Genomic DNA, 26,168 nt, shown 5'->3' with positions numbered 1-26,168 from the left:
AGAAAAATGTCTTGGTAAATGCCACCAACCCAGCTATTCCCACAGGCACTCAAAAAGCCTCAGCTACAAAGCTACTGTGGAAGAGTTGAGTATTTGGAGACATTAGCTAGGATAGCCTCAGTCAGCAGATAGCATTTGGATCAATAATCACTCCAAAAATTATCACTCCAAAAGCAGTCAAAGGCTTCTTATTGTTTACGTTAGATTTATTTGTGTATTTGCACACTTACTCTTGCCACTAAAACAACAAGTCTTTTGTTCAAAGTAGAAAACTGCCATTATTTTATTTATTTCATGCCTTCATGATTAATACATTGTCCTCCTTCTATGGCACCACTAATAAACTTGGTATGTTCTTTTTTGGCAAATTCTTGAAGATAAAAATTCAATAAAGACAGAAATGTTAAATATCTTGAAATCAATTTGGACCATTTTTCAGTTCTTTTCTCTATAATTCCTCCTTTTTAAAAAACACGCAAAGTTTAGACTCAGAAGAATTTTATTTTCAAATTCCAAAATTTAATTAGAAAACCTTACTTATTAAACAGTAACTGGATATCAGTTTAGAACCATTTTCTCCCAAAGGGCTGGCAGTATACGTGGGAGTCTTTGAAATTTTCTGGCACATCAAACACCTAACACCTTTAGCCTTTCCTTTCAGGGGAAGAACTTGCCCATAGAACTGTTTCACTACAGTTTTATTAAGCAACTAGTGACAAATAATATTTTTATATCAACCCAGGTAGATAATCTAAGTACCTTAAATTATTGACTCACTGTTCTGAAAATGTTAAACATATATTGCCCTCATGTTTTAAAATGTATCCTAAGGAACAGACTTGCCTGGTCATTGCAGTGGACAATCTCTAGAGTGTGGACCACATTCACAGAAGTAACTGATATAATTGTCTGATATCTAAGTTATTGGTAACCTCCACCAGTAGCATACAAATGAACTTATTTACAAAACAGAAATGGACTCACAGACATAGAAAACAAACATGGTTACCAAAGAAGATGGGGAGGGGGGAAACAAATTAGGGGGTTGGTATTAACATATACACAGTACTATATATAAGAGAGGTAAACAACAAGGACCTACTATATAGCACAGGGAACTCTACTCGTATCTTGTAATAACCTATAATGGAAAAGAATCTGAAAAAGAATAGATAGATAGATATGTATAACTGAATCACTTTGCTGTACACTTAAAACTAACACAACATTGTAAATTAACTATACCTCAGTTTTAAAACTGTAATTATAAAGAAGAAGACCAAACCTTCACTTTATGGTACTGGATTAGGCACCACACAATCATGCGCAATAGACACAATCTGTTCCTGCCACTAGCTCCAAAAATAAAAATGACTGTGTCTTCATGTTATCACATATAATGTATGTTAATTCCATCAATGTGATTTGAGTCCTGATTTCTAGTCTGCCTTAGTATAAGAAAAAAAATGAAAAAAAAAATTGGGTTGACCATAATTCTTTTCAGGGAAGACTCTGAAATTCTTCAGAAAAACTTTCATAGACTCTTGGGATTAAAGGTACAAGTAAGGCTGCTCTTCAAACTGTTCTGCAAGACCAAGTGGAAGAATTTCCTGGTTATATCAGAGAGGTATGGACAGGAGTGGAAATTAAAGGAAAATAGAAGAAGAGGAGTAAAAAGAGTGCTAACAAAATTCTGTCACTCCACAGTGAGACCCCATTCACCTAATATCTTCCATAAAGTTACAGAACCCCAAGCTGCTTCAGTTCATGTAGATGAATCAGTAAATTTATTCACTTTTTAGCTTAGTTATTAAAACAGGTGACAGGAGGGCAGCTGGGACTGCAGGTTTTAACAGAGAAGTGAAGTAGACAAAGAAAGAGGAGATAAACTTTAAATCAAATTTTACTAATACCCCAAGGGGAAAATAGGCCCCAAATGGAGTGTGGGTTGCATAGGGTTTTTCCAGACCTTTCCAAACACTGTGCAGTGAGCTTCCCAAGCACAATAGTCTCATACTGTATATAGAAAACTATCTCCTGAAGGACACTGCTGTTTGCCCTAGTTTCATATGAACTTTTTTTACTGACTATTCCTATATCATATAGACTTACCTTTTATGCCTATAATCCTGATATTCTTCAATTAGATTACAGCAGAGTTATGGACAAATAGAGGTATTTCAGGTGTCCCTTTACACACAGATTTCAAAATAATGTACATCTTTCAAAATGTTTAGAATTTATCATGAATTACATATTTTCAAGGTATGAAGATGAAGTAAATTAAAAATTCTCTTTATGCTATTACCATGTGGCAATCCCCACATGGGGGCTGATAAATAGAAATGCTTGTCACCCTTTTTGAATGATATGGGGAAATTAGTCTTCAATAATGCAGATTATTCAGGGTAATTGGGAATGTTTCTTTGGCATAGAGTATGATCACCCTGCTGTTAAAGAGATTGGAAAAAGCATCAGAGAGTAGCTGGCATGAGATATGGAACTTGAATGACAGGACTATAACAGGCAGAAATGAGAAGATATCATTTAGAAAGAGGGAAGACACGGGGACAAGAAATCAGATGTGTTTGGGGGAAGAGCCTACAGTCCCATTCATCTGTAGAGTGAAGTCCAGAAGTCAGCCTTGGGAGCCAGCTCTTGGCACAAGTGTCAGTGTTCTCATGATGGAACAGTGGTCAGCTCCTTCATTGAGCTTTTTATGAAGCAGGCGTTGACAAGAGGAAAGCAGAAAGGAAGAAGTTGGAAGATGCTAAGTGTTGACTACAGCTGGCAAATGGGTGTGATTGGGATCAAAATTATTAATGTATGACTGTTGCCAGCCTTCCCCATCCACCGACTGGCTCAAGAGGAGTCTTGCTTTTCTGTGCCATTTCTTCCCTTTCTCCAGCCACCTAGGAGGCCCTTGCCTTGTCAGTTTCATTCTGTAGGTTCTCACAATCAAGAATGGAAAATAGACAAAAGAGCACATAATCAGAGAGGCAACAGAAGGCCTGTGCCATTGTTATTGGAATATAAAGGAGTACAGCAATCTTCAGGAAAACCCAATACACAAGCTGAAAACAGCTTTCTTTTTCTGTTTCTTTTTCTTTTTTTAATCCAAAGCAAAGTTAGATAATAAGAACCAGAAGTTTAAGGAATATCCTCTGCATGGGGTAGCTCAGCACCATTGTAATTTAGACATAAATATAAATTATATTCCTTGGTTAGTGGGATCAGGGCTATTATGGTAGGCATAAATAACAGACTGGGGAGATTTTGCTAAATTAGACAAAGACTAGGGCGACATTGAGGGCTCCTGAACAAGGTGGTGATGTGATTAGTATTCTTCTTTAGGAAAAATTATCTAAGCTTTATCCACATAAATGAGAGAGGAAAAAAATTGAAGACAAGTAAAATCAGATACACTTTGCAATATGCCAGGTTAAAGGTAGTGAGGAACTAAAAGAGGAGAGTGAGGACAGAAAAGAGAAGATGGCAAGGTATTTGGAAAGCAAGCTCAACAGTACCATGATGAGAGGAAAAGGAAAAGAGATAACAGTTTGAGGTTTCAGGCCTCAGAAATTGAGGGAATAGAAGTGCCATTAACAAAAGTGAGGATACCAGAAGGAAAAGCTGACTTCAGGGCAGACATCATTAGGTCAATTTTACATACATTGTTTTTTATGTACATCTGGGTGAGAATGTCCCATGGACAAATGGAAATGTAAGCTCCAAGAGGAAAGGCCTGTGTGTGCCTTGCTCCCTTTGCCCCATGGTATCTCTGAAGCCCAGCATATAGCAGGTGATCAATAAACACTGCTGAATAAATGAAGAATGAAAGTCTACCCAATACTCTGAGTTCTTATGATACATGATTACAATTTTTCATGCTTGTTTCTCTTTATTTATAGATTCTGCTTTATACACATGCGTCTTAGATCTCCATTTCCGAGTGCCCTCAACCCTTGTTTGTTGAATTAATGTTAGTAGATGCTCTTTAATCGTAGTTTATGTACAACCCCATTCACAATTCTCATCTGCTTTTAGCATATTCAAATAAGATAAAACTCACTAAATGCCATATTAATATAAATAGAGAAATATACATATCTCTAATACTTATTTTAAGGAAAGAGCAACAGATATAAATAACTACAGGTATAACTACGTAAATAACCATCAGCATTTCATCTGGTTATTCTGTTTGGTTAAGAGCCTACTTGAAGTTGTCAACTATTACATTTCCTTTCAACTACAAAGAGCCTGAAAGGGCTTCCCTGGTGGCGCAGTGGTTGAGAGTCCACCTGCCGATGCAGGGGACACGGGTTCATGCCCTGGTCCGGGAAGATCCCACATGCCGCGGAGCGGCTGGCCCCGTGAGCCATGGCCGGTGAGCCTGCACATCCAGAGCCTGTGCTCCGCAACGGGAGAGGCCACAGCAGTGAGAGGCCCGCGTACCGAAAAAAAAAAAAAAAAAAAAAAGAACCTGAAAAAGACTGTTGGGCAACAACTTGGAAAAGACTATTTAAAAGGTAAATATGGGTCCTAGTCGAAGATGGCAGCGGCAGCTGGATCCCGGGTTTCTGGGCTGCTAGGTCGTTCCCGGCTGTTGAGCCAGCCTATGTCGAGTGGCGCCCACAGCGAGGAGGGCTCAGCTCGCATGTGGAAGGCCCTCACCTACTTCGTGGCGCTCCCCGCGGTGGGAGTGAGCATGCTGAATGTCTTCTTGAAGTCACACCACGGAGAGGAGGAGAGACCCGAGTTCATCGCCTACCCCTATATCCACATCAGGTCCAAGCCCTTTCCCTGGGGAGATGGTAACCCTACACTTTCCGTAACCCTCATGTGAATCCGCTTCCAATTGGCTATGAAGACGAATAAAGAGAACCTGGACCACTACCCAGTGAAGACCACAGCACTGGTTTGGACCATTACTCTGCACACATGGACCAGAAAATTGTACGGGACCTTAAGCTCACCTCCTTGTATCCAGTGATGACCATTATACTTGATGACCATTATACTGATCTTCTGTCCCTTTGCTTATGGCTTAAATAAATAACTTAGTCACGAGCTGAAAAAAAAATGTAAATATGTTTTAATTTCATGAATGGCTGGAGATTCCCTGTACTCAGCAGTAACATATGACTCACATTTGTCCATGGCACAAACTTGTAGAGCAGATACAGATCACAAAACTGACTGTCTCACAAGGCTCCTGTGATACAAACTTTTCCCAAGGTCCTCTCTCTCCTCCTGCAGTGTGTGAGGGCCTTCATAAGGAACATGGTGTTTCTATTTCAGAAAAACTGCACATCCCATATTCTATTTTAAAGGATTTGACAATATATGAGCAGTGTATATATTTATATTGAAAAGGTCTCTTTGGTCATTATGGATGATTCACTGGAGATGTTCCTCATAAGCATGGATTTTAATCTGCAGTGATTCGCCTTACCCCTTGGACTGAGATGGCTTCATGAAAGTTAGATTTTTTTTTTAAAGGCAAACCTTGAAAACAACATCTGGTGTTGAGTTCAGAAATTAGAACCAGATATGCTTCCTTATCCATATTTTGGTTCACATGAGTAGGCTGCCAGGATGGTGAAAGGGAAAAGGTTTGCTAATTTAATTTTTGTCTTGTTTTTAAAGAAATAATAGAAATATTTTAATGCTCAAAGTAGTTATGGGTCTTTTTAAGTATACAGACCATCCCTGAATGTACATAAAGAAATATTAGAATTAATATAAATTTTAGGTAATAGTTAGCATTGTAACAATTCACATTCAAAGGATTCGCCAAGGGTTTCCTCTAAGTAACAAGAGCCAAACAGTATAAAGGCCTCATAGATTGCTTTTAAAACCAGTTTTCCAAATAATTTATGGTATATGTGTTCCCCCAAAAAACTGAGACAGCAAATAACTATTTGATTCAGCTATATTTCGAGCATTAGTATACATCCCATTCAGAATGTCAACATGAAAGAGCAACTAGAATTTTTGTTTTCTAAAACTTCAACAATAACTAAAGGTATGCACAGAAACGTTGGGGATGGTGATTAATAAAATTCTAATTTGGGGTTTACAATTTACCAAGCACTACAGAGTCTATTTTATTTTGCCTTTATAATAAGCTTAAAGTAAACCAAGCATATATTGTTATTTCCAGTTAACAGATGTTAAAATTAAAATCTTCAAACATAATGTGTTACATAGTTACTTTCGTAGATCCAGTAAGTACTAGAACCTAGATCATCTGTATCTTAGAGCTTTTTCTATTATTTCGTAATACCTTTCTGCATGATGAAAATCCAACAAACAGTGTCCCTAATTGGCTGGTATTTGAAACCTAGGTTTTAACTGCACTCAATTCTAGAAAAATCGATCTGAGTGAAACATCAGCATTAAAAAACAGACATACTAACATTTCACTTGGAATATCTGTGTGGTAAGGAATCCATTAGATCTGGAACTCATTACTTTGACAGGATATCTCTATTAGTGAATTTTTCTAATTGACTTTGTAAGTATGATTTTTATCTTCTACTTTTTTTCAAGTGTTTTACATGTAAGTTTCTCCATTTCAAGCAATTCTACATCATGAAAATATGTCCTTTGTTCATCCAAGTGTAGAAAGGGTATAAAATTGTCTAATGCATATGCTACATCAATAAGATTTATTTTCCTTTTTTGGTGGGGTGGAGGTGAAAAGCCATCTTTTAAATTCTGCTCTACATCTTACAAATGAGAAAATTGAAATGGAATGTTTCCCTTTTTTAAAATAGGGTTTTTCTTGGTGGCATAGCCCTTTGGCTATTCTGTTAAGGTCAAAGTCTTATTCCAGCACTAGATTATTGGGTTTCCCAAAATGAGCATGAACCCTGGAACATTTTGCCTTTTTCTTACTCCCTCCCCAAATAATGGATAGTCAATCCATCTCTTTATATGAGATTAATAGCAACAACAACAACAATAATAGATGTCTTTAATTATAAAATTTAGTGTTTCCAGGTGTGGAAAAACAGTAAGAAGGGATGAGAAAATTACAAAATAATGATAATGCATACTTTTTTTTGTACTTTATAGTTAATACAATTTGGCTGATTCCTCAAAATCTATGATGTAGACAGTGAAATTTTTATTCTTTCTGTGCTCAAGAGATAGAAATAGGGGCTCAGAGAAGATAAATAAGGTGTGCAAGCTGATATGCTCAGTAAATGGCAGAGGTGGATTAAGAATCCAAGCAGCTCTGCTCTGCTACTGATTTTCAGTGTTTATGCTACCAAGTTCTCTAATTCTGAAACTACATTCACTTTGAATAACCAGATGAGACAAGTGCAGACTGGTCTGAAATTCAGGAGCTCTGAATTTCTGTCTCCACCCCATTTGGCCTGATTTAGTATTCTCAAGTAGCATGACATCACAGTTAAGTGCATGGGCTCCAGAGGCACCCAGACCTGGCCTTACATCCCCATTCCTCCACTTAGCATCTCAAGGAAGCTTCACAAGTTAGTTTCTCCAAGCTTTAATTTCCTCATCTGTGAAACAAAAATTGTTATGAAACTTAAATATAACAAATGTAAAAGTCTTGGCCACAATAAGTACTGGATAAATCATTGCTACTAGCACTTCACTTTATGCTGATTTCTCTTTTCCCATTAATACATATATTTCTTGGAGGAAAGAAAGTGAAAACCCATATAGGTTTCATCACACACAAAATGCTGGCCACACACAGAGAGCCCTCCCCCAGGCACTTACGTTCTACCTTGGACACCTTGGAAGTATTGCAAAGGTTCTTGAATACAGATGTACAAGAATAATTTCTTTGAACTGAATAAGTAGTATGTCTTACAGAGCTATGTGACTCTATTTCTTTTATCTCTAGGGTTTTGATCTCATAATAAATAAGCTGAAAATTTACTAAAAAGCTTTATTGAATTCCAGTATAGATTTTCTTGATCAACAGATGGTTAGAGTATTACCATAATTGTGGATGGGGTAGGAAGGCATTGCTTTGTGAAAATATCTGACATTATTCAAAAGGGATGGGAATCAATGTTAATTTTCAAACCTCAATCAGCATGAATTCATAAGTATTTCTAAAATCAGATGGTACAATTTGATACTGATTCCTAGAGGCTAAAAGATTCCTTTTAATTTATGGCTTGGATTCATTTCCTTGAATGTATCCCAACAACTAAAAAAAGATCATGTTTGATGAAATAATCATAGTTAACAATGAATGCCCTGTTTTTTCCTTGTCTCCTTTTAATTCTGTTACCATTCCAAAAATATAGGATTGGAAATCAGTAGTAATAAATGTAAAGGTGAGAAACTCAATTATAATTCCAAGGGACTCATTCAAAGACACCCCAAAATCTTTACACAAATATTAGTGTTGATAATTCCATTAATATATTTATGTACATAAATTCAGAGTATTTCTGTATCATTTACCATGTTCTCAGTCACAAGTAATAGGAAGCTCAAAATGGATTAAACATTAAGGAAACTATTGGCTTTCATAGCTGGCAATTCAGAGGTAAGGTGAACTTTGGAGGAGGCATTGTCCAGTGGTTCTGGTTGGGTTCCCTGACAGTTTTCTCTGCTCTGTCCCACTCCTCAGGATGGAGCAGAATAGCTTCAGAAGATACAAACCCCACAACAGCAAATGACCACAGCCAAGAGAAGAAAAAAGTAGCTTTCAGAACTCTCTCATAAAAGAGAGAGAACTTCTTTCTGAATCCCCCAAAAAATCCCCCTCAAATGTGTTTGGTTGAAATTGAGTTGCATGCTCATTTTTGTTCCAGTGTTTGGGGTGGTAGAGTGATGGAATTATGGCCACTCAAGGTCAACTTTCCCTGAGGTACTTGGCTGTGTAGTAAAAGGATAATGAATGATACAAAACTGAGATTCTCTTGGGAAGGAATAAATGGAGAATATGTACCTCTACATAGGCAACGATCAGTGTCTTCTGCCTCTTTCAATATCTACCCATTCATTTTTCTAAGAGGTATTAACTGAGATAGTTAACAATATCTACCCATTCATTTTTCTAAGAGGTATTAACTGAGATAGTTAAGATCCTGAAACAAAAATACTCCTTCTGATATACTCTTGGAAGAAAAGTACAAATATTTTAAGTATTAAATAAATTGGCTTGAGCTATGAAATTCTTATATTGCTGGCAAGCAACCATGTCACAAGTCATGGACAAGATTAAACTTTAAGTTTAATGGCTGGGATAAATCCAAGTATAAGAAAGGAGCACACTGCAAATATGTTTCATGCTCATACAATGGTGCATATCACCTCTTAAAAACGTAAACCAGAAGATTTCATGCAAACTAGCATTAAAGAAAAACACATTTTCTCATAGAAAGCACTCAGCTTTGGGATAGGCATTCAGGAGTGGGATGGTATTAAGATTCATATAATGCCAGATGCTACTATGATCCACAAATTAATTTTAACCAGTGATCTGTCCAGAACCCAGTAACAAAAATACTTCCCTGGAAATGAGATTTTACTTAAAAAAAGATTTATATATGACTGTTAATGTTTACCACGATTTTTAAAAATGAAAAATGAAGATTTTCAGAGGTCTAATGAAGCCAAGAGGAAAATAAAGACTTTCTGGAAATGGTGTTTTGGACAGTGTTGACTGCATCAAAGTAGGAAATATTTTTTTATTTTAGAATTTCTTTTTATTCATGCCCTATAATTATTTTTAAAGCACTTACAAATCTCTTCCCCAAAAAAGTTTGGGCTTTTCTTTTTTTTTTAATATATATATATTTTAATGTGACTTTATTTGGAAATAGGGTCTTTTAATCTATTTAATTTATTTATTTTTGGCTGCATTGGGTCTTCGTTGCTGCACTCAGGCTTTCTCTAGTTGTGGCGAGTGGGGGCTACTCTTCCTTGTGGTGCACAGGCTTCTCGTTGCAGTGGCTTCTCTTGTTGTGGAGCATGGGCTCTAGGCACACGGGCTTCAGCAGATGTGGCGCTTGGGCTCAGTAGTTGTGGCTCACGGGCTCTAGAGTGCAGGCTCAGTAGTTGTGGCACACATGCCTAGTTGCTCTGCAGCATGTGGGATCTTCCCAGACCAGGGCTCAAATCTGTGTCCCCTGCATTGGCAGGTGGATTCTTAACCGCCGCACCACCAGGGAAGCCCTGGGCTTTTCTTTAAAACTAATTTAACTTTGAAAAATTATTGTTTATATTAATTGATTAAGTATAAAATGGATACTATACCCAGAAAGAATTAAAGTGCATAGTCCTGCCCTCAAGAATTTAAAATCTATTTGAGGACATCAATCCAAAAATATAAGAAACAATTAATAAACAAGAAATGATAGCATTTAATTAACCACTAAATTGTGAATTAAGGCATAGTCATATAGAAAAGACCAGATGAGGAAAATCATGTACTTCAGAGAAGTTGCAGAAGCCTTCTTAACATCATACTAACATCTATTGAATACTCACCATGTACCAGCTATGTTTAATAACATATCATTTAATCCCACTACAACCCTATACATTCCAATCATTATCATCAATATTTTACAGACAAAGAAATTAAGGCTTAGAGAGATTAACTTGCTCAAGTTGAAAAGTTAGTAAAAAGCAGAATTGGGAATTGAGCCCATATAGTCAAATCCTACCATGTGGTTACTTAGTTACTAAGGTATTCTGCCTCCATGGAATATGACAAACTTGGTGAGCACTTTCAAGACTTAGAGGTCCTTCTAAATCAAGGAGGATAGAGAGAGGTATTTTAGGAAGGAGGACCAACACCATTGAAGGCATAGTTGCTGGAGTGTCCATGGTATATATTAGGGCCCTTAAAAGAAACTGCGCAGACTGAGTCTAAAGTTTGAACCAAGTCAAAGAGAAGAAAAGGTTGGACAAATTCAGTGGAGTTGGGTTACAGAGATTAACAGAGGCATTGATGAGTTTTACAAAACAATTTCTCAATATAAAATAACCATTTGAGGGACTTCCCTGGTGGCGCAGTGGTTAAGAATCCGCCAGCCAATGCAGGGGACACGGGTCCGAGCCCTGGTCCGGGAAGATCCCACATGCCGCGGAGCAACTAAGCCCGTGCGCCACAACTACTGAGCCTGAGCGCCACATCTACTGAACCCCACATGCCTAGAGCCCGTGCTCCACAACAAGAGATGCCACTGCAATGAGAAGCCTGCACACCGCAATGAAGAGTAGCCCCCGCTCGCGCAACTAGAGAAAGCCCGTGCACAGCAACGAAGACCCAATGCAGCCCAAAATATAAATAAATAAATAAATTTATAAATAAAAAATAACTGTTTGAACTCTTTCCTCCCCTCTCTTTCTCTTCCTCAGCTGCATCTTCAAATTCCAAAAGACTTGAAATGAATCACCAGAGACCACCCAACATCTTTCAGACATTTAGATTAAACTCAAAAGCATAGAAGTGTTCTTAATAGCTAAAAGGTTAATACTTTTCAAATCCTGGGTCAGCCTACCCCAGAGAGAAAGCAAGAGACATCCTGGTGACCTGGAAAGCCCCCAGGCCCCCAGGTGACCTTCCAGGGATGCTCCTCCACATTCCACATATTTTGCAGTCTAGCCTTGCCTTGTCAGTTCGAAATGGAATGTTTATAAATACGTGGTTAATCTCTGGGCTAAAAACTGGCCATTGTGATTGCCTCAGGGAAAGATAGCTGGATGGTTGGGGAACATTCAAAGAGAAGAGACTTGCTTTCCTTCTCCCTACCAACCCCTTGGACGTTTTCAATTTTGAAGGCTATACATGTTTATGCAATATGTTTATTGCAAATGAATTAACTTTTTAGTGGCCTTTTTGCCTGTCTCAGAATGCATTCAAAGCACAATTGCCAGCCAAGTTCCCAAAAGCACAGTTCCCATCACATCCTGCCCCTATCCCAAACCTTCAGTGCATGCCCATTACTAATAATAACTAACTCACAAGGTTCACAAGAATTGATTTACTGATATCTTTTATGTTTCACACCACACTTTGAAGTAGGTTATGCCTCATATGACAAGTAGTAAAATGGCATGTAGTGAATTTAAAAGATTTGTTCAGGGTTACACAGCTAACTGGTAATGCTGCTGAGACTTGAGCTTTTAATACATGCCACTTTCTGTGATATCATGCAGCCTCTCACATACAGCATAATCAGATCAAAACTCTTTAGCCTACCATTGATTTCTAACCTTCCTTGGAAGTTTTCTCATGCAAATCCACAACACCTATCCTTTGCTCCAGGTAAACTAGTACTTAAACACTGGTTCCCCAAATACCTCTCACTCTTCTATCACTGTATCTTTTCTCATGTTCTCTCTTTCCCCTTAGAATGTCTCCCCACTTCATTTGTCACTGAAAATCTTCCAGTTAACCACAAATGGTCCCCCTTAATGCACCTTTCCCAGAATCCCCCAGTTTTCAATTATTCTCTTCTCAGTACTTTATTATATCTCTCACAAAACTACATGTTAGTCTTAAATTGTAGTTGAATTGGTATTTGTCTTAACCTCACTACAAAACTGTAAACGTTGAGAACAAAGATCATTGCTATCCATGTTCATTTTTCCAAATATCTAGGAAACTATTTTCACTTATTAGAGGCTCAGAAACATTTGTTGAATTCAGTTTGATAACTGATTTTTCTGGAACACCAGGGGTGCGTTGTAAGATGAAGCAAACTTTGGAGAGAACCCAGAAACTGATTTTACAGTAGAGATCACGAACTGGTAGTTTGTGACACTCTGAAAGACATGTGTGTTGTTAGCACAGGGTTTGTTTCTTTGGGGGTTTAATTTTTAATTTGAATTATTTGCCAGCATTTAAAATCAGAATATCTCATGTAAAAATCTAAATTTCTAGCTTTTCTTGAAAATGGGAAAATCTAGCAACACTGAGCCTGCTCTACCACATGACAAAATTGGCTAGAGTTGGTAAAACCTGCCCGTTTTCAATAAGGTGCAGGCTGTCTGGTGTGCCACAGCCCACCATTCATGGTTGTCTCACACCGAGGGGGCTATACTGATTTGTGATACCTGTTGGATGCTATACATTTACGTTTGCAATTCCTACCAGAAATGTTGATCCTTTTTCCTTCAGAAAAAAGTCCCTAAGGCTCATTACCTCTACCCAGAGCTCTACACCTATTTCAACAATGGGCTGGTGAAAACAATTTTCTCAACCATCTTTGAAAAAGTAGCTTACCCTCCTCATGTAAGAAAACCTCAAGGAGAAGTTGTCAGTTGTTACATTAAGGTGTATTAATGGAAATACAGAGAAATTCTATACACAGAAAGAAAACTGTCATTTGAACTACAGGATGTCACACTGAGACATTGCCAGGGAAGCTATTTACTAGTGTCCCACAATCGGGGGGAGCAGAATACAATGCAGGTGACAGAATCCCATAGCAGGAAGGGATCTAAAGAAAGGCAATCCCATGCTTTAATTATTTTTATGACATTCCTACCAAATTGATTTTTTATATCTCCAGCTCTCTGATGAGGGCAAGCCCATTTAAATTTTCACAATTTGTACTTCAAAAGCATTCTTTTTTGCATGTAAGGAAAAGATGATTTATTGTAACTTTCCCCCATTAGTCCTTCATTTACCCTCTGGGGTAACAATAATCACATGTGACAAACTTTTTTTATATTTAAAGACAATGGTCATAGTTGCCTCAAAGTCTTCCATTCTTCAGGTGAAACACATTTGGTTTCTGGTTAGTAAGACTCTCTTCACCCCCTGATTATTTCTTCTCTGGTTCATTATATTCCATCAAAATTCTTGGCACCCCAAACTGGCCAGAGCATTACAAGTATTGTCTGGTCCAACAGAGCACAGCAGAGAATACTGAATCACTTTGTTACAATAACTTTATTTATGCATTCTTGAAGTTTAATTAGTTGTTTTGGCAGCTACAAATCTCTGTTGACTCACATGTGGTTGCAGTCAACTGGAACCGAGTTGCACCACCAAGTTCTGTTAAAGCTCATCTTCACCATCGTGTGCTTCCACAATTAGCCTTCTGGACTTCATATTTATCCCCATTAAATCTCATCATGTTTATATTGGCCCATTATTCCAACCTGTCAAGGTCTTTTTGGATTTGATTCTAGAACTCTCTCTCCTTGATTTCTATCTCTGCAAATTTCATGTGTAGTCAATTATTTACTCCAAGTCACTAGAAAATAAGCAGAGCAGGAAAGGACTGTGCTTCAGGTCCTCCTTCCTGGTTTCCAGATTCAAGCTGGTCCCTCAATATGTTTTGAGAAGAGCCATTTACCTGTCAGTGATCCACCCAACTCTATTGTTAGTTTTCTTTATCTGTCTTTAAGAATACTATGGGAAAAGAAATGTTGAATCCCTCAAGTGCACATGCATACACAAAAATATATACTTTCCTCGGGAGAGGATTCATAGCTTCCACTAGATCGTCAGAAAGTTTCCTGACATAAAAAAGATTAAGAACCATTAACTTATTAATTCTCCAGATACACAATATATTAAAATAGTTCTATTTTTTAAATCTCTGATGATCATTATTTATTGAGCGCCTACCTTGTGCCAGGAAAGCTCTAAATATTGAGATATCAATGTGAACATATTAGACCAATCCTCTGCCCTCATGGAGTTTACATTCTAGTGAGGCAGAACGTTGACCATAATGACCAAGATTAATAAGGAAGCCAATAGTATGTTTAATAGTAATTAGTGCTAAGGAACAAAAATAATATAGAGTGAGAGGATATGAAGTGTTGAGTGAGAAGGCTGCCTCACTGAGAAGATGACATTTGCGTAAATACAGCAGCAAGTGCAAGGCACCCTGTTAGCAAAATTCTTAGTCTACCCAACGAACAGCAAAACTGCAACAGAGTAAGCCAGGGGAAATAGTAGAGATGATTTAGGAGAGGATTGTGGGTAGGGAAACCAAAATATTTCTCCAACGTGGAGGGAGTTTCCCCTTAGGGTGCAGCTAGAAATGTGGGAGAGAGGTTTTTTTAGTTGTCGCAAGGACTCCGGGACCCTACTGGCACTTAAGGGGAGCAGAGGCACTCTGTAGGACTCTTTTGTATGGTGGAAAGCTGTTTTGCCCATTGACAACAATGGACTTTACTCCAAATGAGATGGGAAGCCATTAGAGATCTCAGTGCAGGAGAGTGAGTGGTCTAACATATTTATCAAGGCTCAGCCTAGCCGTCGTGTTGGAGATGAAGAAGACCACAGCAGAAGCACAGAGACCAGTTAAGAGGCTGTCACAATAATCCATGTAAAAGATGATGATGGCTGAACCAGGGTGGTAGAAAGGAGGAGATGACAACTGGCTGGATTCTGAATAACTGCTTAAGATTGAGTCAACAGGTATTGCTGAAGTGGCGTGAGAGAAAAAGAAGAGTAGAGGATGAATCCAGTATTTTAGGCCTGATTAGTATCTATCGTTTGGAAGGATAGAATCGTCATTTGTGGTTGTGATGGAAAACTCAGAGGGAACACAATTTTGGTTGGAGGCGGAGGGAGTAGGAAGAAAGGCCACATGGCATAGCCACTTAGACTGATGGATGAATGCAAGTATATAAGGATATGTATTGTATGTAGATAGAGTTACAGAGATATAAAGATACAGATATGAGTACTGACACAGAAAAAATATAGAGATGGGGATGTAGGAAGAAATCTAAAAGAGACCAAAAATGTTAACACCAGCTATCTCTAGCTTTTTACTTCATACGAAGATTTTTCTCTTACATGTTTCCTAGATTATTTACATTAAGCATGTCTTAATTTTGTGAAATGTAAAAATTTTGAATATCTACAACACTCATTTATGAAAGCGACAGAGCTCTGATGTGGTTTTTCTTTTCAGTAGACTACTCCTCCCTCTCCAACTGCTTAGGCATCAGTTAGCAATGGACTCCCCACTTGCGAGGCCACTTGTAGGGATTTTAAATCTCAGCCTTACTCTACTGTGGTCATTATAACCATGCAATACATTTCCAGACCCCCAGGATTTTCATTTCGAGGAGAAATGGTGGAATTGTTAGCAGCTGGATCCTCTTTGAAGGAGCAAGCCACACATATTTATAGAGCTTTGGGGGATTGTAGGAGGAGCGAAACAATTGTCACTCAGGTCCCCTTTCCTGGCAGCACCTCAAAGGTTACCAAGTGAGAACAGCAGTGCCCAGCTGCCCTGAAAATCCAGAGAGAGTGAAATTTAAAACTTGAATTGCCTCTCTCTTCTCATTATGTATTATTTGTCAATCATGGATAAAAAGTGGTTTTTGCCCTCCAGCTGCTAGCCCTGGGGTGCACATATCACTCAGTGGTGCCACTTTCTTGTGGAACATTGCAAGAAAAATCAATGATTACACCTTTCTTTGAAAGGAAATGTGGTCTTTCTTTTCCTCATTTTTTTTTCTTTTTTCATTTTAACCTGATGGCTTAAACTAAGAAGGCAAGTCACTTGGAAAAATATAAATAAACTTTGTTGTTATGGTGATAGACATCTTAGATATGGAAATAATATGTATTAGAACACATACACTTTCCTTTTTCCTATTGGAGCCAACATGTCTGAAATGTACTGAATGACTACAGCCTGGTGGGAGAGGGATACTGTACTCCTTTGTACCGGACCTTGCAAGTGAGCAATAAAATGCACATTATCACTCTGTATGAAATTCAGACCTTTAAAAATAGATTCATTTTGATGCCCGCCTTTCAAGCTTGTTTTACAACATCAAAACACATCGCCCTCATTTGTACATTTCACTCATGTGACGATGGAGTGCTTTTAAAAATTTTTTAGCACCATTTTAGGACTCAGTAACTTTTTACTGTACTCTGCAGGGAGTGAAGATACAAAGCTCAAATACGTTTTCAGTTGATGTGATAAATACGCATTAAGCCATACTGTACACAACTTTCTGTCTAATGTTCTTAAACAAAGTACCAAAGCATCATCTCAGTTATTCAAGCACATTCAAATAGGAAACATTAGCATCTGTTTGTTTCTAAAATTTGCACCTTTGGCTTGTATAAAGGAGAAAAGTCCCAATAGAGGCAAAGCTGAACTTTTTAAAAGATTTATTTAGTCAGGAAAAGTACACTAAAGGCATCAGTTGTCACAGTTTTATTCTTTTGTAAGTTAAATACCACTCACCAAACAATTCAAAATTGTGGTTAAAAGTACACATTTTATAGGTGAATCAAAATGCTAACATAATTGATAACCTACAATGAAACAGATCCTGTTAAATTAAGATAAGACGATATGGTCTCCCTCTCATTCTTTTCTTTTTGTCATAATTCCACCTAGGCACAGACATTGATGCCAACTGGAAAAATCCAATAATGGAAGCCCCAGCAGGTTCAGCTTCCCCTTTCATGCTCTAATTGACATGGAAATGTGAGGTGATCACATATGTCATAAATTTTACAGAATGTAGGTTTGGGCAGTAAGGACAATCCAATAGTTTGGGCCCACCTATTTCTTCAAGCTTCTTATTTTCTGTGGGCAGGATATGCACCCTGCAGTAAGCTCAGGTTCAGATGGAACACACTGAACTGACTGGGCTTCTGGCCAAAGCTGTGCATTGCCATGGCATTTCATATGGTTTCCACCTGAGTACTGAGGATGTCTGTCTGTACCTATGAATGTATGTATGCAGGCTGCCACCTCAGCTGGTTCTGATTTACACCTAATTCTCTACAGGATCCCTAGAAGTGAACTTTGGTGAACTTTGTACAAGTTTGACCTTCAGAACAGACCTGAAATCCCAGTTTTGTCTGGGATTCAATTTCAAAGTGAGGACGTCTTTCCAAGTTACATGTTTCCAACTATTGTTGATTATTTGGCCCCAGTATCTATCATGTTTAATATTGTACATTACTGAATATCTAGACAGTGTTAAAGAACTGGAACTTAGAGGACCAGCACCATGGAATGGGTGGCTGTAGAACACCTACAGTTTCAAAGTGTGTCTCATTAAAGAAGCTTCCAAATACGTGAGGATTCTGTGGTGGTCCTTGGCAACAAGTATCTACTAGTTGCTTTTAATGCTCCTCTTTTTCTCTTTATACCTCTTTACTCTTCCCAACTGACCCATCAAAACTGAGATAATAAGTCAGCCAAACTGAATGCTTGCTCTTGCTTTGTTGATTGTTTCTGAGTTCCCAATTTTATGCCTTTGTTCTCCTGTCCTTTACATGGGCTACCTTTCTCTTTTTGCCATGTGTTCATAACCTCACTAATCATATGGCTCCATTTACAGCCTCTTCATCCATGAAGACTTTCATGACCCTGTCAACTGGAAATAATCCTTCCTTTATCTGAGCTTCCATAACTCTGATGGAGTGGTATCATCATCATCATGTATATACATGTATTATCTCCCACACTAGAGTATAAGATGCTTGAGGGCAGGACCAATTTTTTAAAAAAATTTTTATTGAAGTATAGTTGAATTACAATGCTGTGCCAATCTCTGCTGTACAGCAAAGTGATCCAGTTATACACATACATACATTCTTTTTTTAAAATTATTTTCCATTATGGTTTATCACAGGATTTTGAGTATAGTTCCCTGTGCTATACAGTAGGACCTTGTTGTTTATCCATTCTAAATGTAATAGTTTACATCTACTAACCCCAAACTCCTAGTCCATCCCTCTCCCTCCCCCCTTCCCCTTGGCAACCACAAGTCCATTCTCTATGTGAGTCTTTCTATTTTGTAGAGAGTTTGATTTGTACCATATTTTAGATTCCACATATAAGTGATATCATATGGTATTTGTCTTTCTCTTTCTAACTTACTTCACTTAGCATGATAACCTCTCGTTGCATCCACGTTGCTGCAAATGGCATTATTTCATTCTTTTGTATGGCTGAGTAGTATTCCATTGTATATATGTACCACATCTTCTTTATCCATTCATCTGTTGATGGACATTTAGGTTGTTTCCATGTTTTGGCTATTGTGAACAGTGCTGCTATGAACATAGGGGTGCATGTATCTTTTTGAATTATAGTTTTGTCTGGGTATATTCCCAGGAGTGGGATTGCTGGATCATATGGTAATGCTATTTTTAGTGTTCTGAGGAATCTTCATACTGTTTTCTATAGTGGCTGTGCCAACTTACATTCCCACCAACTGTGTAGGAGGGTTCCTTTTTCTTCACACCCTCTCCAGCATTTATTGTTTGTAGACTTTTTGATGATGGCCATTCTGACTGGTGTGAGGTGGTACCTCATTGTAGTTTTGATTTGCATTTCTCTAATAATTAGTGATGTTGAGCAGCTTTTCACGTGCCTACTGGCCATCTGTATATCTTCTTTGGAGAGATGTTTATTAAGGTCTTCGAGGGCAGTACTAATTCATCTTCCTATCACTCAATTGTTAGAAAGATGATAGAGTCACTCAAATGATTTGTTGAAAGAATAATGAATGAATAGATAGATGAATATTCATTATATTCAAATATAAAGTGACAGGAGAACTTAAATACAGGCAATAAGTATCATAAGAGAAGGCTGCAGTGATAAAAAGTATTTAAAGAGGAAAGACATTTTCAGGGCCCTCATTGCTCTTGTGTACTGTCTAGTTAGTGCCAACGTCACCACCACTGTGAGCCTCAGAAGGACAAGCACCTCATGGTCCTCATTCAAAGCTACATCCCCAGTCCCTAAGCCCGGAAACTGGCATATAACAGACACTCAAAAATGTTTTTTTTGAATGAATAACATGTTGAATTTTTAAAAGCAAAGACTCTTTATATAATGTAAGCCTCTGGGCTAGAAAGAGAAATTTTAGGGACATCAGAAGGAGAAGATTTAAAAAAACACACACACAAAAAAACCCCTAAAGCATCTTAAGGCAAAAAACTAAAAATGTTCTCCCAATACCTACCTGTCTGACCTTGTCTGAGCCTCCTTGAGCTTTGAGTTCTCCCCCTGTTCAATGTCAAGTTGATGAGACAGCCACAAATGATAAACTCAACCACTCTCTGTGTAAACTCAACCACTCTCTCATTAGCCCAGAAACAGATTAAAAACTGATACTGGCTCTTGAGAGTTCTTCTGTTGAGCACTCTCTTATTTCCAGAGTAGCTCCAAATTTGATAAGATCCAAGCCTTTGGAGGAAAGATTAGCATCAAGCCCAGTGGGGATTTTTAATCACATTAAAACAAGATAACATGTTATCTGAGAGAAAATTAATCCTCACATCTAGGCCATGTTATTTATGCAACTTGACACATGGGTATTCTTTTAAATAGTTATCTGGTCCATTTCATTTCATAGACTTTATTGCCTTGACACCTAAATATCTTTAATTTATGAGCATTCAAATGTTTCTTGATTAAAATAACTAAAAATTTTATTATTTCTTGCTTCATAAAATAAGTCATATAGTCAAACTCCTAAAGAGAGCATGTTGATATCATATTTCCAGGTTTATAACATCAGGTACCCAAAACTGACAACATAAACAAATTCATTTAGTTCTGCACTTACAACTTAATATTAGTTGGAAGAGATCTACAGAAAATTACCTGGTGGCTGGTGCTCATTCATGAAGTGATGAAGAAAGGTGGATGCATGTTTGAATGAACTTTGTAAAACAACTAACTGCTTGTTTTGGTATCATATCCTACTTCAAAGTATGCAAAACCTTTATTTATTTATTGAACTAGCTATTCACAACTCTTTCCACAAATGACTTTATTTTTTTTTAACATCTTTATTGGAGTATAATTGCTTTACAGTGGTGTGTTAGTGTCTGCTTTATAAAAAAGTGAAACAGCTATACATATACATTTATCCCCATGTCTCCTCCCTCTTGCATCTCCCTCCCACCCTCCCTATCCCACCCCTCTAGGTGGACACAAAGCACCAAGCTGATCTCCCTGTGCTATGAGACTTCTTCCCACTAGCTATCTATTCTACATTTGGTAGTATATATATGTCCATGCCATTCTCTCACTTCCTCCCAGCTTACCCTTCCCCTCCCTGTGTCCTCAAGTCCATTCTCTACATCTGCATCTTTATTCCTGTCCTGCCCCTAGGTTCTTCAGAACCTTTTTTTTTTTTAGATTCCATACATATGTGTTAGCATACAGTATATATTTTTGTCTTTCTGACTTACTTCACTCTGTATGACAGTCTCTACTTCCATCTACCTCACTGCAAATAACTCAATTGAGTTTCTTTTTTATGGCCGAGTAATATTCCATTGTATGTATGTGCCACATCTTCTTTATCCATTCATCTGTCGATGGACACTTAGGTTGCTTCCATGTCCTGGCTATTGTAAATAGAGATGCAATGAACATTGTGGTACACGACTCCTTTTGAATTATGGTTTTCTCAGGGTATATGTCCAGTAGTGGGATTGCTGGGTCATATGGTAGTTCTATTTTTAGTCTTTTAAGGAACCTCCGTACTGTTCTCCATACTGGCTGTATCAATTTACATTCCAACCAACAGTGCAAGACAGTTCCCTTTTCTCCACACCCTCTCCAGCATTTATTGTTTGTAGATGTTTTGATGATGGCCATTCTGACTGGTGTGAAGTGATCCCTCATTGTAGTTTTGATTTGCATTGCTCTAATGATTAGTGATGGTGAGTGTCCTTTCATGTGTGTGTTGGCAATCTGTATATCTTCTTTGGAGAAATGTCTATTTATGTCTTCTGCCCATTTTTGGATTGGGTGGTTTGTTTTTTTGATATTGAGCTGCATGAGCTGCTTCTATATCTTGGAGATTAATCCTCTGTCAGTTGCTTAATATGCAAATATTTTCTCCCATTCTGAGCATTGTCTTTTTGTCTTCTTTATGGTTTCCTTTGCTGTGCAAAAGCTTTTAAGTTTCATTAGTTCCCATTTGTTTATTTTTGTTTTTATTTCCATTTCTCTAGGAGGTGGGTCAAAAGGATCTTGCTGTGATTTATGTCATAGAGAGTTCTGCCTATGTTTTCCTGTAAGAGTTTTATAGTGTCTGGCCTTACATTTAGGTCTTTAATCCATTTTGAGTTTATTTTTCTGTATGGTATTAGGGAGTGTTCAAATTTCATTCTTTCACATGTAGCTCTCCAGCTTTTCCTGCACCACTTATTGAAGAGGCTATCTTTTCTCCATTATATATACTTGCCTCCTTTATCAAAGATAAGGTGACCATATGTGAGGGGGTTTATCTCTGGGTTTTCTATCCTGTTCCATTGATCTGTGTTTCTGTTTTTGTGCCAGTACCATACTGTCTTGATTACTGTAGCTTTGTAGTATAATCTGAAGTCAGGGAGCCTGATTCCTCCACCTCTGTTTCTCTTTCTCAAGATTGCTTTGGCTATTCGGGGTCCTTTGTGTTTCCATACAAACTGTGAAATTTTTTGTTCTACTTCTGTGAAAAAGGCCATTGGTAGTTTGACAGGGATTACATTGAATCTGTAGACTGCTTTGGGTGGTATAGTCATTTTCACAACGTTGATTCTTCCAGTCCAAGAACATGGACTATCTCTCCATCTGTTTGTATCATCTTTAATTTCTTTCAGCAGTGTCTTATAGTTTTCTGCATACAGGTTTTTTGTCTCCTTAGGTAGGTTTATTCCTAGGTATTTTATTCTTTTTGTTGAAGTGGGAAGTGGGAGTGTTTCCTTAATTTCTCTTTCAGAATTTTCGTCATTAGTGTATAGGAATGCAAGAGATTTCTCTGCATTAATTTTGTATACTGCTATTTTACCCAATTCATTGATTAGCTCTAGTAGTTTTCTGGTAGCATTTTTAGGATTCTCTATGTATAGTATCATGTCGTCTGCAAACAGTGACAGTTTTACTTCTTCTTCTCTGATTTGGATTGCTTTTATTTCTTTTTCTTCTAGGATTGCTGTGGCTAAAACTTCCAAAACTATGTTGAATAGCAGTGGTAAGAGTGGACTACCTTGTCTTCTTCTGATCTTAGTGGAAATGGTTTCAACTTTTCACCATTGAGGACCATGCTGGCTGTGGGTTTGTCATATATGGCCTTTATTATGTTGAGGTAAGTTCCCTCTATGCCTACTTTCTGGAGGGTTTTTATCATAAATGCGTATTGAATTTTGTCAAAACCTTTTTCTGCATCTATTGAGATGATCATATGGTTTTTATCCTTCAGTTTATTAATATGGTTTATCACATTGATTGATTTGCATATATTGAAGAATCCTTGCATTCCTGGGATAAACCCCACTTGATCATGGTGTATGATCCCTTTAATGTGCTGTTGGATTTTGTTTGCTAGTATTTTGTTGAGGATTTTTGCATTTGTGTTCATCAGTGATATTGGCCTGTAGTTTTCTTTTTTTGTGACATCTTTGTCTGGTTTTGGTGAGCGTGATGGTGGCCTCACAGAATGAGTTTGGGAGTTTTCCTTCCTCTGCTATATTTCAGAAGAGTTTGAGAAGGATAGGTGTTAGCTCTTCTCTAAATGTTTGATAGAATTCACCTGTTAAGCCATCCATTCCTGGACTTTTGTTTGTTGGAAGATTTTTAATCACAGTTTCAATTTCAGTGCTTGTGATTGGTCTGTTTATATTTTCTATTTCTTCCTTGTTCAGTCTCAGAATGTTGTGCTTTTCTAAGAATTTGTCCATTTCTTCCAGGTTGTCCATTTTATTGGCATATAGTTGTTTGTAGTAATCTCTCATGATCCTTTGTATTTCTGCAGTGTCAGTTGTTACTTCTCCTTTTTCATTTCTAATTCTATTGATTTGGGTTTTCTCCCTTTTTTCTTAATGAGTCTGGCTAATGGTTTATCAATTTTGTTTATCTTCTCAAAGAACCAGCTTTTAGTTTTATTGTTCTTTGCTATTGTTTCCTTCATTTCTTTTTCATTTATTTCTAATCTGATCTTTATGATTTCTTTCCTTCTGCTAACTTTGGGGGTTTTTTTTGTTCTTCTTTCTCTAATTGCTTTAGGTGTAAGGTTAGGTTGTTTATTTGAATTGTTTCTTGTTTCTTGAGATAGGATTGTATTGCTATAAACTTCTTTCTTAGAACTGCTTTTGCTGCATCCCATAGGTTTTGGGTCATCATGTTTTCATTGCCAATTGTTTCTAGGTATTTTTGGATTTCTTCAGTGATCTCTTGGTTATTTAGTAGTGTATTGTTTAGCCTCCATGTGTTTGTATTTTTTACAGATTTTTTCCTGTAATTGATATCTAGTCTCATAACGTAGTGGTTGGAAAAGATAGTTGATATGATTTCAATTTTCTTAAATTTACCAAGACTTGATTTGTGACCAAAGCTATGATCTATCCTGGAGAATATTCCATGAGCACTTGAGAAGAAAGTGTAATTTGATGTTTTTGGATGGAATGTCCTATAAATATCAATTAAGTCAATCTTGTTTAATCTGTCATTAAAGCTTGTGTTTCCTTATTTATTTTCATTTTTGATGATCTGTCCATTAGTGAAAGTGGGGTGTTAAAGTTCCCTACTATGATTGTGTTACTGTCAATTTCACCTTTTATGGCTGTTAGCATTTGCCTTATGTATTGAGGTGCTCCTATGTTGGGTGCATGTATATTTATAATTGTTATAACTTCTTCTTGGATTGATCCATTGATCATTGTGTTGTGTCCTTCTTTGTCTCTTGTAACAGTCTTTATTTTAAAGTCTATTTTGTCTGATATGAGAATTGCTCCTCCAGCTTTCTTTTGATTTCCATTTACAGGGAATATGTTTTTCCGTCCCCTCACTTTCAGTCTGTATGTGTCCCTAGGTCTGAAGTGGGTCTCTCGTAGACAGCATATATACGGGTCCTGTTTCTGTATCCATTCAGCCAGTCTATGTCTTTTGGTTGGAGCATTTAATCCATTTACATTTAAGGTAGTTATTGATATGTATGTTCCTATTACCATTTTCTTAATTGTTTTGGGGTTGTCATTGTAGGTCTTTTCCTTCCTGTGTTTCCTGCCTAGAGAAGTTCCTTTAGCATCTGTTGTAAAGCTGGTTTGGTGGTGCTGAATTCTCTTAACTTTTGCTTGTCTGTAAAGGTTTTAATTTCTCTGTCAAATCTGAATGAGATGCTTGCTGGGTAGAGTAATCTTGGTTGTAGGTTTTTCCCTTTCATCACTTTAAATATGTCCTGCCACTCTCTTCTGGTTTGCAGAGTTTCTGCTGAACGATCAACTGTTAACCTTATGGGTGTTCCCATGTATGTTAATTGTTGTTTTTCCCTTGCCGCTTTTAATATTTTTCCTTTGTATTTAATTTTCGATAGTTTGATTAATATATGTCTTGGCATGTTTCTCCTTGGATTTATCCTGTATGGGACTCTCTGTGCTTCCTGGACTTAATTAACCATTTCCTTTCACATATTAGGGAAGTTTTCAACTACAATCTCTTCAAATATTTTCTCAGTCCCTTTTTTATTCTCTTCTTCTTCTGGGACCCCTATTATTTGAATGTTGGTGCATTTAATGTTGTCCCAGAGGTCTCTGAGACTGTCCTCAATTCTTTTCATTCTTTTTTCTTTATTCTTCTCTGCAGTAGTTATTTCCACTATTTTATCTTCCAGGTAATTTATCCATTTTTCTGCCTCAGTTATTCTGCTACTGATTCCTTCTAGAGAATTTTTAATTTCATTTATTGTGTTGTTCATCATTGTTTGTTTGCTCTTTAGTTCTTCCAGGTCCTTGTTAAGTGTTTCGTGTATTTTCTCCATTCTATTTCCAAGATTTTGGATCATCTATACTATCATTACTCTGAATTCTTTTTCAGGTAGACTGCCTATTTCTTCTTCATTTGTTTGGTCTGGTGGGTTTTTACCTTGCTCTTTCATCTGCTGTGTATTTCTCTGTCTCCTCATCTTGCTTAACTTACTGTGTTTGGGGTCTCCTTTTCACAGGCTGCAGGTTCGTAGTTCCCATTGTTTTTGGTGTCTGCCCCCAGTGGCTAAGGTTGGTTCAGTGGGTTGTGTAGGCTTCCTGGTGGAACAGACTGGTGCCTGTGTTCTAGTCGATGAGACTGGATTTGGTCTTTCTGCTGGGCAGGACCACATCCGGTCGTGTGTTTTGGGGTGTCTGTGACCTCATTATGATTTTAGGTAGCCTCCCTGCTAATGGTTGGGGTTGTGTTCCTGTCTTGCTAGTTGTTTGGCAT

The 26,168-nt window shown here is 37.5% G+C and overlaps 1 protein-coding gene across 1 annotated transcript; it reads left to right on the top strand.

Annotated features, from left to right (window-relative positions):
* Positions 1-4,555: 4,555 nt before the first annotated feature.
* Positions 4,556-4,849, top strand: LOC307051961 (cytochrome c oxidase subunit 6A1, mitochondrial-like; the record flags this gene model as incomplete). Its single annotated transcript, XM_079702616.1, has 1 exon — positions 4,556-4,849. One exon carries the CDS (start codon positions 4,556-4,558, stop codon positions 4,847-4,849), a length of 294 nt encoding a protein of 97 aa, XP_079558742.1.
* Between the last annotated feature and the right edge of the window lie 21,319 nt (positions 4,850-26,168).

The sequence above is a fragment of the Hyperoodon ampullatus genome (genome assembly GCF_949752795.1).
Source record: "Hyperoodon ampullatus genome assembly, chromosome: 4".
NCBI classification, from domain to species: Eukaryota; Metazoa; Chordata; class Mammalia; order Artiodactyla; family Ziphiidae; genus Hyperoodon; species Hyperoodon ampullatus.
The sequence above is the reverse complement of the archived record's forward strand: the minus strand, read 5'-3'. Positions and strand labels throughout refer to the sequence as shown.